The sequence below is a fragment of the Aspergillus campestris genome (genome assembly GCF_002847485.1).
Source record: "Aspergillus campestris IBT 28561 chromosome Unknown P168scaffold_2, whole genome shotgun sequence".
Classification (NCBI taxonomy): Eukaryota; Fungi; Ascomycota; class Eurotiomycetes; order Eurotiales; family Aspergillaceae; genus Aspergillus; species Aspergillus campestris.
Window position 1 is genome coordinate 1,380,229 of NW_020194337.1, and position 15,366 is coordinate 1,395,594.

Here is a 15,366-nt window from a genome sequence, read left to right on the forward strand (position 1 = left end):
CCACTAAATCGGAGGTGACCCATTACCGTGATAGTCTGCAGCGTACAGGCCACCCAGGCCACCCACTAGGTCGTGGTCATCACCCCGTTTCCACCGGCGCGGCTGTACGTGCGTTGCTTGGTGTCAATGACGAGCAGCCAGGCGCTAACCCATGTCTTTTGGGGCACCGTGTTGCAGAATGACCACAACCCCTGTCGGGTATGGGGAGATGTTCTGGCTTCTCAGGGATCTGGAGGTTCTGGACGCTTGAAGCAAAAAGCGGGCGTATCCAACTGGGTGGTTCTGGGGACAGGAAGCGCAAAGCCTCTTGCTGTTCCTTTGTCCGCCACAGGCTCAGTTTCACTTGGCTTGGTTTGATGGAAACCGAAAAACGAGCCCTCCGCCAACAAAGGGAAACATCAAAATAGGAACATGGGGGGTGACAGGGGAAAGAAGACAAAAAGCAAAGAAAAGAAGAGAAAAAGCCAATTGGCACCAACTAATCACATTCAAATTTGGATTAGGCCTGTTGTTAGCTTTTTGTTTTTTTTTTTCGAGCCCCCCTCATCAACGACCAGATTTGATCCGCACAGCGAGCAACAGCCGGAGGTCAGGTGTGGTAGTGAGTGGTCCAGCGAGCGAGGGTTGTGAATCCTTGTGTGATGTTGGTCCTACTCCATCTGGTGATGGCGGTGGCCCGGGAGGGCATGGACCGACAATCTCCAACGGACCCTGGACTAATACTTGGAGTGATGCAAGGATTTGCCATTCAGCAATTGACTTTGGCCCTGATGGAAATTGGTTACCCAGATAGTCCACACCCTGGACCAATGCACTGCACTATTGAAGACGGGATATATCCCTGGACGGACGGAGTATATGGACTCGACGCCTCGATAGGTAGTTTGGGTCTGGAGTACCACTCGCTGCAAGGTGCAAAGGTAAAATCAGATCTAGTTCTATTTGTATAGGACTAGTCAAACATCGCCACCTCCGCATTAAACTTTGGCTACGATTCTAGCCACCATGTCTCTCGTATCTGTGTGCAGCACTAATTCCTAAAATATATCTGGCAGGTGGCTATAGTGGACGAATCTGCGAATCGATAGGGGGATCGTGCATGCAAGGTAGGGCGTACATGCTACATGATAGACAAGCCACAGCTGAAATGACCTCGTCATCATGATATGGAATATTTCTGATTCTTTTCTTCTTCTTTGTTCTTTGTTTGTTCCATTTCTTTTCTTTTCGCCTGGCTTACTATGATGATTATTGACTTATTTTATTATATTATATTTCATATCTTGATTCAATCCATACTCATTTATTCTCATTTTTTGCCCCTCTTTTTCCCTATTTCTTTCCACTTATTCCTTGATTAGAATTGATATATTTTATATGATTTATATGATTTATATAGTTTATATAATCTATAGAATTATAATTAATCTTAAAATGTCCACTTGTATATCCAGACCCTTGGTTTCGTCCCAACCAACCCGCCCGAGTAGATCTTAATCCAGAATTTCTCGGGGCTGTCCCAATGCGGTAATACCTTCATCCTCAGCTTCAATGGGGATCAACAGATACAACTCCTGCCAGATTCGACCGGATAGATGTGTATCTTCATCATTGACGTGAAGGAGCACATCTGATATACTTGGTCTATGTAATTTGTATGAGTACTGAGGTATGAATATCCATGTCTGAAGGATCAGGGGCATCGATCCATGCGTCAGATGGATGATGATAGGAAGAAGACTGGACCATCATCAGGGATTTTTACCCACCAGGATTGACCCTCAGAATCATTCAATTTCCAGGTTCCTTTCTGCCAATTTCTGGGTCGATTTTCCTCTGGATGGACTCAATTCACCGAATATATGCCCGATCGACCCCAAGACTCACCATTCCTCCTCACGGGTAATTAATTCCTATCCTGGTTCTTCCCTGGGTCTTGATCCTTTTCTTCTGTTCATAATTGGATCTTTCATTTCTCCCTCTTCGACTCTTCATCTCTTCATCATCCTATTCCTCTGCCTCTTCCTCTTCCTATCTCCTTGTTTCTTCTTTCCTTCTCTTGATCCACTGTCCCCATCCGTCTCGTCAAACCCGTCCACTCCCCTCCCCACCCACACACCAACCAACTTCCGAACAACCACCTCCACTACTACTACTAATCCATCCATCCATCCATCCATCTTTCCCCCCCTAATACCAATACTTGCGAACACTACTGTTATCCGTGATTTCTTCTACCACTACCTTTTTCCCCCACCCAACCCACCCACCCACGTACCACCACCACAACTACCACTACCACTACCACTACCACTACCACTACCACTACCACTACCACTACCACTACCACTACCACTACCACTACCACTACCACTACCACTACCACTACCACTACCACTACCACCACCACCACCACCACCACCACCCACTACCATCATCTCGACAGTCGAACTCTCTTCAATAACAACGCGCCCCGAATTCGACCCGAATGTGCGACTCTACTCTGCTCCCTTTCCCCGGACTCCATGCGTTCAGCTAGCGACCATCTCATTCTTGGACGACTCAAGGCCCTCAATTGTTCGAGGACCGTTGTGCAGCGCATGTTACGTATTCAACGCGCTGCAAGGTAATCTTTCATCCAACTGATCGACTACCATTTCTCTCTCTCAACCAGTTCATGCTCGTCCCTACGTTCGTCCTTCTACCTGTTGCGTCTCTCCGTCCCAGCCTGCGTTGAGTGCGGCTACCGCCCGACCCGCCCCATCCTCGCGTTCGCGGAACCCAAAGAAAAAGGGAAGAAATAAGGGAAAAAAACAAAAGAATAAAAAAGAAGGAGGAAGAGAAGAAGAAATTTCTTGATTTTCTTTTTCTCTTTTCTTTCTTTCTTTCTTTTTTTTTTTTTTGAAAATAAAAAAAATACAAATACACCCAGAAGATGGAGTCGGAAAGTTCAAATGGGTTCAAACGGAACTCCGTACACCAGGGGGTCTACAGTCGTCCGGTGGAACGGCGACCGAGCAAAAAGTCCTCCTCTAAGGACCGTCATGGCATGGTATACCCGGATAGCTTCAGGGACAGGGGCATCCGGACGGTGACGCCGGACTCCACCTCCGATGCGGGCCACCATTCGCATTCGCCCGTGTCGGAGGCGGAGTATCTGTCCTCAGGCGCCGCTGCGACCTCGCCCCGTGTGACCCCCCGAACCCGACCCCTCGACCTCGAGTCTCACCATCGCGACTTTCACTCCTATTATTCCGCCGGGGACGAGGACGAGGCCGTCATGGAACCGAGGAGCCTCCGGGCGCGGTCCCAGACCACCACCCTGGATGACCAACGCAGCGAGATCTCCTCCAGCTCCTTCTTGAACCGGACGCGGAATCCCCTCGCTCCTCTCAACGCCACCGCACCCCCGTCCAAGACGCCCGATGAGCAGCAAACATCGTCCATTGGATATCCGTCCGTCCTTGCATCACCGCCATCGGCCCGTCGACGACCCAGCAAGTCCGCCGGGACCTCGAGTTTGCTGGCCAGTGTGTCCGCCGCCGGCCTCTCGAACAGCGATGCTTCCAAGATCCTGAAACTCATGAAGGACACCTGCGGCCGGATGCATGGGATCCTGTCGTTCCGTACCGCTAACACCACCGCCTGGACCTCCGGCTACTGCGCCATCAACGTCGCGACGGGGAGCCTGATCTACCAGGCCAAAGGCGAGCCGGCGCTGGCAAAGACCCTCATTCCGGACCTCCGCGGCTGCCAGGTTCGCTCCCGCGTGGATCCCGAGCAACGCACCAACTATCTCAGCGTCTCCACCTTCACCTCCGGCCTGGGCGTCGAACTCAAACCTCACGTCAGCGAGACCTACGACTCGTGGCTGGCCGCGCTCCTGTGCTGGCAGCCCATCCGCCCCAAGGGCGTCCAGAACAAGATGACCAAGCCGCAGTCGGTCGCCATCGGCGACCGTCGCGTGGCCGAACACCGGCGGAACTCGGAGAGTACCGTCCCCAAAGAGGCGGCCATCATCAAGGTGGGCAAGATGCTGCTCTGGGACCGTCCGAGTGCGTCGGGCGCCCGACCCACCTCCGCCCGCCGCGTCTCGACCTACCGACAGCAGCGGGCGCTCTCGTCCTCGTGGCTGAAGGTCAGCTGCACGTTGCAGGAGAATGGGGTCTTGAAGCTGTTCACCGAGTCCGACATTACCCTGGTGGCCTGCATCCAGCTGTCCCAGCTCTCCCGGTGCGCCATCCAGCAGTTGAACCCGTCCGTCCTCGAAGACGAATTTTGCATTGCCATCTACCCCCAGTACGCCGCCCACTCCGTGTCCGGATTGACGCGGCCCGTCTACCTCGCCCTGGAGAGCCGCGTCCTGTTCGAAGTGTGGTTTGTCCTCCTGCGCGCCTTCTCCATCCCCGAGCTCTACGGCCCCGAAAACTCGATTGAAGATCGCCCTACCCGGGCCCCGACCTCCGGCGACACCGCGGTAGCATCCACCACGGACATGTTCCGCATCGAGAGGGTGCTCACCGTGGGAGTGACCGAGGCGAAAATGTTCAAGACCGCGACCGACGAGCTCCCGCGCAGCCGCAAGGCGTCCCGGTCCCAAAGCCAGTCCACCACGACCTCGGCCGTCGACGACTACTACACCGAAGTCCTCCTGGACGGCGAGATCCGCGCCAAGACGGCCGTCAAGTTCCGGACGGCAAACCCCTTTTGGCGCGAAGACTTTTCCTTCAGCGATCTCCCGCCGGTCCTGTCCCAGGTCTCGATCCTCGTCAAGGCGCTCAACCCGACCCAGAAGGATTGGTCCCTGACCGCCCTGGGATCCTACGCCCTATCCCAGGACGCGAACGCCGCCGGGGTCGACGACGTCGACATCTCCTTGTCCTCGCAAGATACCACGTACGGGAGAGTCGACCTGCGGCTCGATGATCTGGAGCCCGGGGTGAAAACCGAAAAGTGGTGGCCGCTCCTGGACGAGCGGGACCAGGCCGTGGGGGAGATGCTGATGATGGTCCGCATGGAGGAGGCGGTGGTCCTCATGGCACACGAATATACGCCCATGTCCGAACTCCTGCACTCCTTCACCAACGGGCTCACCATCCAGATGGCGCAGCTCCTGTCCTCCGAACTGAACCAGCTCGCCGAAGCCCTATTGAGCATCTTCCAGGTCTCGGGCTCAACGGTGGAGTGGATCGCGGCGTTGGTGGAAGACGAGATCGACGGGCTGCACAAGGAGTCGACGGCGAATCGTCTCCGGTATACCACGCGCATCCACTCCAACGATTCCCGGGAGACCGGCCAAGAGCGGGAGGTTCTCGTGCGAGATCTAGGCCGCACGGCGACGGTCGAAGCGAATCTTCTCTTCCGGGGGAACTCCATCCTCACCAAAGCGCTCGACCTCCACATGCGCCGACTGGGCAAAGAATATCTGGAGGAGACGATCGGCGAGCGGCTCCGCGAAGTCGACGAGAGTGACCCGGAGTGCGAAGTGGACCCGTCCCGCGTCCATAAAGCGGATGACCTCGAACGCAATTGGAGGACCCTGATCGCTCGCACCACCAGCATCTGGAAAGCAATCGCGAACTCCGCCTCTCGATGCCCTCCCGAACTCCGACTTATTTTCCGACATATTCGAGCGTGCGCAGATGATCGGTACGGCGACTTTCTGCGGACGGTCACCTACAGTAGCGTGTCTGGGTTCCTCTTTCTGCGGTTCTTCTGTCCGGCGATCTTAAACCCAAAGCTCTTTGGATTGCTCAAGGGTACGTCACCGTCCCCCCCCCCCCCCCCCCTTTCCTCTAAAATATACTAACTGTTGTTCACGGTAGATCATCCTCGTCCTCGCGCCCAACGTACTTTGACCCTGATCGCAAAGGCTTTGCAGGGACTGGCCAACATGACCACGTTCGGTAGCAAGGAGCCGTGGATGGAGCCGATGAACCGGTTTCTGGTCGGTAACCGGGCAGATTTCAAGACTTTCGTGGATTCGATATGTGCGATCCCGGCCGATCGACCGACGCCGATGGTCACACCCTCGTACGCCACGCCCATCCAGATCCTCGGTCGTCTGCCTCCCACGTCCCGCGAAGGGTTCCCGAGCCTTCCGTTCTTGATCGATCACGCCCGGAGCTTCTCCACTTTGATCCGATTGTGGCTTGACATAGCACCGCACCGGCTGACCGAGCTGGAAAGTATTGATGGGTGCCTCCAGAAGTTCAATGAGCTGGCCACGCGTTTCCATCAGCGGACCAAGGAGTGCCTCGGCCGCGCGGAACAAGCGGAACGGCCCAATGGAACCCTGGAGATCAAGTGGGAAGAGCTGGTCGACTCGATGGAACGGTCCGCCACCTTTTACGACGATAGCTCGAAGCCTACCACGCCCGCCACCGAGACCGCCGCCGCCGAGACCGCCGCGGCGGGGAGTCACCGCAACTCGATCGGGTTCTTCACCTCGCGGCCGTCGCTGCCCCGACGGTCGACGGACTGCGCCCCCGAGGCCGATGAGGATACCCCGCCCAGCTCATCGTCGGCGACCTGGGACCAGGGGCGGGTGCCGTTCTCCCTTCCGCGGTGGTCGGACACGCGGGATAGTACCGGAAGCTCGAAGAACTCGTCTACCTACTCTCTCGACTACCACGAGACGACCAAGGCGCGCCGATCCAGCCTGTCCCGCGACACGTCCAGCAAGTACCGGATCTTCGACTTTGTGCCGGCGCCATCCCGGCGCAAAGCCAAGGAGCGGGAGGCGGCACAGTCACGCGAAGATTTATGAAACCCGCTCCATACGTACCGGCGCTCAGTAGCTGCCATACAGGAGACGGATTTACCATGATGATGACGATGCATCTTTGACCGTGGATAGCGCGCAAAGTTTTGTATAACAGGCGGGCGAAGGGGCGTGTCAGTCCTGGCATCGCATCTTTGGTGTACATTCTTCTCTTCCTTTCTTTCTTTCTGATTGTCCTTTGGCCCATGTGCTCATGATTGAACGCACTCTCCTATCTGTATCACGTTTTTCCCATCTATTCTCTCCCATCTATCCCTCTATCGACGTTTTGACTCTTATTTCTCTGACCTACCTGGAAAGCATTTCTCTTGGTGTTGATACCCTGCTCTGGTTTTTCTGTTTTGCATAGAAAGCGAGAGAATCGCGTGAGCAGATGGCTGGATAACGTGTGATGTGGTTTTGGAAGGTTTTCCTTTTATTTATTGATCTTTTTTCTTCATATCTTTTTTCTGTATTGGGTGGTGATTTTACTTTATTTATTTATCATCCATCTATCTACTTATTTATCTATATACTTTGATCATGTCGTCAAGCTGTTCTTTTCTGTGTGTCTGTAAATAGTTTTCTTGATCTTGTGGTTGGTTGGTTGGTTGGGTATATTATAGATGTTATGTGTGTCTTACGTCCTGTCTTTCAATGGATGGATGGATGATGGTGGTTATATTCACTATATTATTATATTATACTTATGATTGTTATACAGCTTATTTTACCGTAGGGTATACCTACTCTGTACGCGGTACTTCCAGAGTCAACCTGGTTAGAGTTTTGTCCAGATAGGAAAGTCCATTCTACTGCACAGCGGGATCAGTAGGCAAGAATTAACCTACCTAGGTCTGTCTCCCTACCTAACACACCATTCCTCAAAACAAACAGCAACAACAACAAACAACAATTATAATAGATATATCTAGATCTAAACGAACATAAACAATCAAATGCTACAGACAAAAAGAAAAGAAAAGAAAAGTTACATCCACAAACAAAGCTTCCCACTCGCCGTGCCCCCCGCCACCCAATTCTTGCTCCGGTGGAAGACAGCCACGGCTGGCACGGCGGTGATGCCGTCCCCGCCGAGCTGCGCGAGCTGGTCGCCGGCGCTGCTGTAGATGTCGACGAAGCGGTTCATGTTGCCGATGCAGAAGCGTTGGATGGGGGATTGCGGGTTGAGTTGCCATTGGGGGCGGAGGCTTTTTTGTTTCTTAGTATTAGGGTTGTGTTGTGGGTTGAGTTGATGGGATGGTGGGGTTGGTTGAGTCTGTTTGGGGTTGTAGGAGGGAGGGAAATGAGGGAGGGAAATGAGGGAGGGAAAAGGGAGGATGGAAGAGAAACATACATTGTGACCCAACGGCCTGTTTGGCAATTATGTCGCACGACGGTGTCGGGCTTGACCTCGTCTTCGGGGAGGGTGTGTCCTGCGGACCAGGATGGGAGGCCGCGGGCAGCGAAGTCGTAGATCTTGAGGGTATCGTCGTAGGAAGAGGTAGCGATCTGGCCTGCTGCGTTGAAAGCCGCGTGCGAGACGGACAGCCGGCTGTGGTGTTCTGCGACGGGGATCGGATCCGAGTGCGACAGCTTGCGCAGGTCCCAGAGACGCATGGTGCGGTCGAGACTGGCTGTTGCGACGAAGTGCGGCTGCGTGGGGTGCAGCGAGAAGCCGCCGATTTTCTTCTCCGATAGTTGCCAGGTGGAGGGGGTGGTGGAGGAGGAGGAAGAGCGCGTGTCGTGACGCCCGAAGGTGCCGTCTAGGGTCGTCCAGTAGAGGGTGTTGGGGTCGTCGGCGGCCATGTCGAGGCCGGAGAGGGGGACGTCGTCTGCTGTGGATGCGGGAGCGTATTTCTCGACGGAGGTGGTCTTTTCGAGGTCCATCTCGCGGATGGAGCTGTCGTAGCTGGCTGTGTAGAGGTGGGTGGGCTTGGAGGAGTGGATGTGCATGGAGCTGATGGTGCGGGTGTGCGGTTTGAGGGTTGTTAGGACGGGGTCCGGGTCGTCGTCTTCTTCATCGTCGTCGTCTTCTTGTTTCACGGATGTGGGCTTCTCTTGGGATGCGTCTAGGAAGCCCAGGTGGCCCATTTTGTCGCCGGCGAAGATGAGCGGTTTCGTTTCGGAGGGGTGGAAGGTCATGGTGTAGATGCGTTCGGGGGTGAGCTTGATGCCTGTTCATTATCAGTATGACTGTCTCCTCTTTTTCTTTTTCTCTTTTCTCTCTCTCTTTTATAGAATAGGGATAACTGACGCTGCGGCTCCCACGGCTCCCACAACTCCAACCCACTCATCTCCTCCCTCAACTTCCGGAGATCCTTATCCGTCGTCTTTTCGATCTCCTCGTCCCCAAAGGTCCGCTGGTACGGCATAGCGACGCCCTTGGAGATGACATCCACGCCGATGAGGGCATCGCCACTCAGCTTCTGACCCGCAACGACCATCTCGCTGAAAGAAAACGCATCCGACTTGCGCAATCGCTTCTCGCGCTCCTGCTGCTGATGCGCCTCGAAGGCTTCGTCCGCGCGCCGCTTAGCGACCTCACTCTCGGCAGCGATGCCCCTCAGGCGCGACGAGGTGCGCCGGGGCAGGACGGGCTCCTCCTTTTTCACCTTGGGGGGTGCGGCCTTCTTCCGGGCGCTGCTGCTGCTACTACCACCGGTGGATGCACGAGGGATTTTTGGAGGAAGCAGGCTCGAGGATTTGGCCCCTAGGGAGAGTTTCTTGAGGAGGGCATCGCGTTCGGCGATGTTGGCGAGACGCTGCTTTTCGAAGTCGGAGATTTCGTCGGAGCCCATTTTGGGGGATTTCCTCTTTCTTCTTTTTTCTTTTTTCTTTATTCTTTCTAGTTTCTTTCGTCTTCTTCTTCAGTATGAAAGGGTGGGTGTTGAGGTGTGGATCATGGTGAGGGCGAGTGCGAGGATGGAGAAGATGGATCTCGGACGCGTGCCTGGTGCCGCGTGGTCACGTGAAGATATATCACTTCCGCCTTTGTTAGTTCACCTGCTCACTATAGGATACTTGATCTGATATTTATGGAGATGATCTGATTGAGTATATCTTGAGAGATGTCACGTTGAAGGAATTGTGGAGTGATCTGAATTGAGATTGATCTGTTAGTATATGTACACTCATCCTAGTTATGCCTACCATGAATCAGCATTCCATTGTAGTAACTATAGTAAGTAGTATCCAGTCTTCATGTCAACTCTATCCTGTATGATGTTTTAAGTGGCTCCTCTGGCGTGGAAATTACATCCTGATAACCCCACGTCCATGCATCCATCTGTCCATTGAATTGGATGATCTGATTGATCAATGCATGGAATTGATACAATTCTGTTGTTTTATTGTTGTCCTTCCTCTTCCCCTCTTCTCTCTTCTCTCTTCTTTCTTGCTTCTCCCTTCCCCCCTCTCCTTTCCCTGTTTCTGTCTCTCCCCCGTCTTGTTTATCTCTAGGTACCTTGTTAGACGTGATCTCGGGAGGATCTATCCTCATTCTATCCTCATTCTATCCTCATTCTATCCTCATTCTATCCTCATTCTCCTGTCTAATCTATCAGGAATCTCCATCCATCCATCCACCATGGGTATGTCTATCAGTTTCCCTTCCCTTTTGTTTGTTTCTTTCTTTTGGTTATTTCCCCAATGATGATGTCAATGATTGAACTACCCCATAAACATAATCACTCCTGGGACACTTCCTGGTTCAAATCAAGGAGATCTTCCCATCTTATTGGATCCATGACTTGAAGATTTATAATCCTCTTCCTCAACTGTCCCTCTTCCATCTCTCCTCTATTCCTATTCTTTTCTTTCCTTCTACACTGTCAACTCCCTTTTGATACTCCACTACTGTAAGTATGTACCTAGTCCCCAAGGTACTACTAAGGTACTGCATCTCGGATGTCCACGGCAAACACCAATCAAGACACCCTGATCCTCTGCCCAGTTGTCTCGTCTGACATTCCTCTTCTTTTGCTTTTCTCTTCTTTCCCCGCCGTTACCCTCCTTTCCCTTTTACCTTTTACCGTCTTCCCTTCTTCTCTCCCCCCTTTTCCTTTTCCCTTTCATCTTCCCCTCCGGTTCTCTGCTCTCTTTCTTCTTCTCCCCTCTTTCCCTTCATTTCTTCTCTTTCTTCTCATTGTTGGTCTCGTCTTGCATCCTTTTCTCTCTTCTCTCTCAAGTCTGGTTCTGTGGCTGACCGTCTCCGTCATCCAGCCGACGTCTATCGTCCCTATCCAGTAAGTTATCATTTTCAATTGAATTCATTTACCTTTTTATCTTTCTTTCTTTTTTTTCTTTCTTTCTTTCCACTGTGTTATTCATGCCCATGTGTATGATCTCCACCGGTATCAATCTCCACCAATATCAGCCTAGTCGTGATTCTGACGACCGTGATGGTGATCGCACGCGCTGTACTGCCGGTCCCACTTCCCCCTCTCCATCTGCCCCGGTCGCCTGGTCCGTCCTCTGTCTATATATATCCTTTTCCATACATATCCTTTTGTCGATAAATACATATGGATTTAGTTATATGTGTAATCATATAATTACCTTCATTTGTATATTTTATCATTCCATTCATATCCTCAATCATCCCTCTCAGAGGACCTGTCAGGCTGTCCCCCAGGTCCTTGTGCTTGGTGCCTGAATCCGCTGCCTGGACCGTGCTTTGTCATCTACCATCCCCCGTCACATGACATCCCTCCATCCTCTTCGCTTCAACCAACCTCACGCCCGCTTCTCCATCCATTCCCAATTGACTCCATCCATCCTGACCTCCCTTTCAAACGCGTCCATCTCTCTCTTCCTTTCAATCTTCTTTTCTTTTTCTTTTCCGCTTCCCCGTCCTCCTCCCTGAAGGGTCCCGTGCCGATGCCGGCCGATTACTACGATACTGACCACGCTCAGCGTGAGAGGTCTCGTTCCCCCCGACGTCGTTCGCGCAGCCCTCGTCGCAGCCGTCGCTCCTACTCGCCCCGCAGTCGCTCCCGTAGTCGCCAGGACTACCGTCGATCCGATCGCCGCTCGCGCTCGCCCTTGAGTAACGCCCCCGGCATCGCTGGTGAATCCTCCGGTTCTGTTTACGGTGGTCGCAGCAGCTACCCGCCCCCCGCCAGATCGTTCGAGGATCGTGCCGTCGCCAAAGAACAGATGATGCAGACCGTCCGCGATACCTCCCAACAAGACCGTCGCGTCTATGTGGGCAACCTTTCCTACGATGTCAAATGGCATCATCTGAAAGATTTTATGAGACAGGGTGAGCAGGGTCATATCGTGCCGGGCGTGTGATGGACTTTTTTTTTCCTTTCTGTTTTCTGTTTTCTTCGCTCTGCTGGTCTTGGAATCTCGTGACTGACCATGGATGGGGGACTCTTTTCTCCGCGATTCGAACTTTAGCTGGAGAAGTCATCTTTGCCGATGTCTTACTGCTTCCAAATGGAATGTCGAAGGTGGGCGCCAATGCGTAGTGTGGCTGGTTTTCTTTCTTGCCATTTCCTTTTTTCTTGACCGTTCCCTTTGGTTTCTGGAACTTTTCCCCACCCCTTTCGTTGGTTTGCTTGGACTGTTTGGGTTGACGGGTTGGGCCTGGTTGTCCGGGATACTGTAGGGATGCGGGTAAGTGATCTTTGGATTTCGCGTGCCCTGAGTTCATCGCACTGACTTGGCTGTCTCTTAGGATTGTGGAATACGCGACCAGGGATCAAGCGCAGAATGCGGTCAACTCCCTGAGTAACCAAAACCTGATGGGCCGACTCGTCTACGTTCGCGAGGTAGGTCCACCGTCTGGCCCGCGCTCCAGTGCGCGATTGGAAACTTACCGACCCGGTTCTCTTAGGATCGTGAGCCCGAGCCGCGTTTCAGCGGGGGTCCCGCCCGTGGAGGCGGCTTCGGCGGAGGCTTCGGTGGTGCGCCCCCCGGCGGCGCGCCTGGCGGCTTCGGTGGCGGTGGCCGACAACTTTACGTGGCCAACGTTGGTCCCCCACTCCCCTCCCCTTCCCGCGATTGCCCGGGATCCCACCGGATCAAGAGGTATTAACCGTTGGCATTGTAGCTTCCCTTCAACGTTGGCTGGCAAGATTTGAAGGATCTGTTCCGCCAGGCCGGTAAGTGGTCCCGGATGATGCGATTGGCATCCTCGCGCCGAGCGATCTCCCCTTCCCCGGTCGTCTCCGTTCCCCTCTCCCAATGGTTCTGATATTGACCCCCGTTTCTGGACAACAGCTCAGCAAGGTGCCGTGATCCGCGCCGATGTGCACACCGACGCTACGGGCCGCCCCAAGGGCTCCGGGATCGTCGCGTTTGAGTCCCCCGACGACGCGCGCAATGCTATCCAGCAGTTCAACGGCTACGACTGGCAGGGCCGCCCCCTGGAGGTCCGGGAGGATCGCTTCGCCGGTGCCGGACCCGGCTTCGGCGGTGGTGGTGGTCGCGGGGCTTTTGGCGGTGGTGGTCGCGGGGCCTTCGGCGGCTTCCCCGGTCGCGGCGGTTTTGGCGGTGGTCGCGGGGCCTTTGGCGGCTTCCCCGGTCGCGGTGGCTTCGGTGCTCCTCCCCCTGGTGGCGGCGGCTTCGGTGCGCCCGGCTTCGAGGGCGGCGGCATGGCCCCGGCGCCCCCCAACCCGTTCACGGACTTTGCGACCTCGGGTGGGGAGAAGAGCCCCGTTATCTACGTGCGAAATGTGGGTGATGGCTCCGTTGGATCAAAGGACGGGACTGTGCTGACCGGACGATAGTTGCCGTGGTCCACCTGTAACGAGGACCTGGTGGACCTGTTCTCGACCATCGGCAAGGTGGATCGGGCGGAGATCCAGTACGAGCCCAACGGCCGCTCGCGTGGCACGGGTGTGGTCCAGTTTGACAGCGCCGACACGGCGGAGACCGCGATCTGTAGGTTCCAGAATATGCCGGGGATATGGCAAGATGGCTAACCCGTTTCGCAGCCAAATTCACCGGCTATCAGTACGGCGGCCGCCCCCTGGGCATCACGTTCGTCAAGTACATGAACATGGTCGCGGGACCCGGGGACCCGATGGACGGGGCCGAGCCCACCGGACTCACCCAGGATCAGATCATGTAATATACCCGACGTCGTTGTCTCTTTTCTCTTGTCCTCTGTCGAAACGGCGGGGATGTCACGAAAAGCGGTCCCTGTTTTTGCTGTTTCTTTATGCTTGTTTTCCCGTCCTGGGCCCCGGATGATCTGATATTGGTGTTTTCTGTTTCGTTTTTATCTGTTTCTCAATCTGGTTTCCTCTCCCCTTCGTTTCTGGCGGTCTGTTTTTTCGGGTTCGTGTCTCGGATCGGGGCGCCCCGACGGACAGTCAAGCGGTCTGATCGATCTGTACTTCACATGGTTGGACGGACTTAATTTGATCTTTGATTTGGAGCATGAGTGGGACATCACAGAATGAGATGATCTAGGCAGCAAACTGTAGTATATCCGTATGTTCAATGGCATGTACTCATCACCATCTCATCCCCTCACCAACATATCCGGTCTTATCCCAACCAACTAGAAGCACTTTGAAGGTAGAACGGTAGATAGAGAATGGATACGATCAGAATTTGATACCTTATTGCTCTATAATTGTGTTAAGACATTCCCATAAATACTACAAACACATGTATACACATCTATCTCAGATGTCTATATACATACATATATCTTTCTACAAGTGAGATAGAGAGAGAGAGATATATATATATCTCTCTCTCTTCTGATTAATGTGATAGATAAGGACATCAGATGTAAGTAATCTAAGCCCCTAGATGGATATTTGAGTAATAGGTAGATAGCTACGGAGTAGGTAGGTAGATAATCACTTGATTTCATTTCACTTCAGTCCAGAGTTCAAAGTTCAGGGTAGATAGGTAGGTAGCATGGCGTTATCGTAAATCAATCAATCAGTCAACCAACCAAGAGCAAACAAACATAGGGCAGTAAATCAACCAACCAATCAATCAATATAAATCAAGAAAGAAAAAAAAGGGGAAGGGGGAAAAGGGGATAGAGTAATATAGTACAGATGAAGTGAAGCGGGTAGATAGATCGACTTGGGGGGAGAAAGAAATGAGATAGGAAAGGAGAAAAGCAAATTCATAACCATAACACCGGTGTTCGCCTTTCTTCTGTTCTTCTTATACCATCTCACTCATTCACTCACTCACTCGCTCGCTCAGCCTTTGGTACTGGGTGGTGTGAGGCGGATTGACTGACTGACTGATTGATTGACTGACTGATCACTCGCTCGTGTATCAGTGGTAAGTCAGTCACTCATCAATGGTCAACCAACCACGGAGAAGAATGAGATAGGAAGAAGAACCGAACGCCTGCCCAGAGAAGTAAAAAAGAAAAGAAGAAAAAGAAGAAAAAAAACCAATCCCAAGGGTATTCTCGCCCCCATCATACCATCCACCGTCCGTCCATCCTCCCAAACCAACCAACAAAACCGACCAAGTCCAAAGGAAAAAGAAAAAAAGGAAACAAGAAAAAAAAAAGAGAAAGATCCCCATCCTCTCAACAGGACGAGAATCAGAAGAAGATAATGTACATACAGACATCAGCGGGACACATCAATCGATAGATACAAAAGGAA

The 15,366-nt window shown here is 53.1% G+C and overlaps 3 protein-coding genes across 3 annotated transcripts; 2 read left to right on the forward strand and 1 right to left on the reverse strand.

The window, feature by feature from the left end:
- Positions 1-2,935: 2,935 nt before the first annotated feature.
- On the forward strand, positions 2,936-6,769 carry P168DRAFT_230980 (GTPase-activating protein BUD2; the record flags this gene model as incomplete). Its single annotated transcript, XM_024833260.1, has 2 exons — positions 2,936-5,759; positions 5,826-6,769. The coding sequence occupies 2 exons, from the start codon at positions 2,936-2,938 to the stop codon at positions 6,767-6,769; spliced, it is 3,768 nt and encodes a 1,255-aa protein (XP_024695967.1).
- A 679-nt stretch (positions 6,770-7,448) lies between these two features.
- Positions 7,449-9,564, reverse strand: P168DRAFT_279350 (WD domain protein; the record flags this gene model as incomplete). The annotated part of the gene is made up of 5 exons (XM_024835769.1): positions 7,449-7,451; positions 7,514-7,578; positions 7,769-7,974; positions 8,121-8,940; positions 9,021-9,564. The coding sequence occupies 5 exons, from the start codon at positions 9,562-9,564 to the stop codon at positions 7,449-7,451; spliced, it is 1,638 nt and encodes a 545-aa protein (XP_024695968.1).
- A 2,080-nt stretch (positions 9,565-11,644) lies between these two features.
- P168DRAFT_279351 (RNP domain protein) lies at positions 11,645-13,847 on the forward strand (the record flags this gene model as incomplete). The annotated part of the gene is made up of 9 exons (XM_024835770.1): positions 11,645-12,029; positions 12,170-12,222; positions 12,381-12,388; positions 12,450-12,543; positions 12,609-12,743; positions 12,825-12,876; positions 12,995-13,449; positions 13,504-13,657; positions 13,711-13,847. 9 exons carry the CDS (start codon positions 11,645-11,647, stop codon positions 13,845-13,847), a joined length of 1,473 nt encoding a protein of 490 aa, XP_024695969.1.
- Between the last annotated feature and the right edge of the window lie 1,519 nt (positions 13,848-15,366).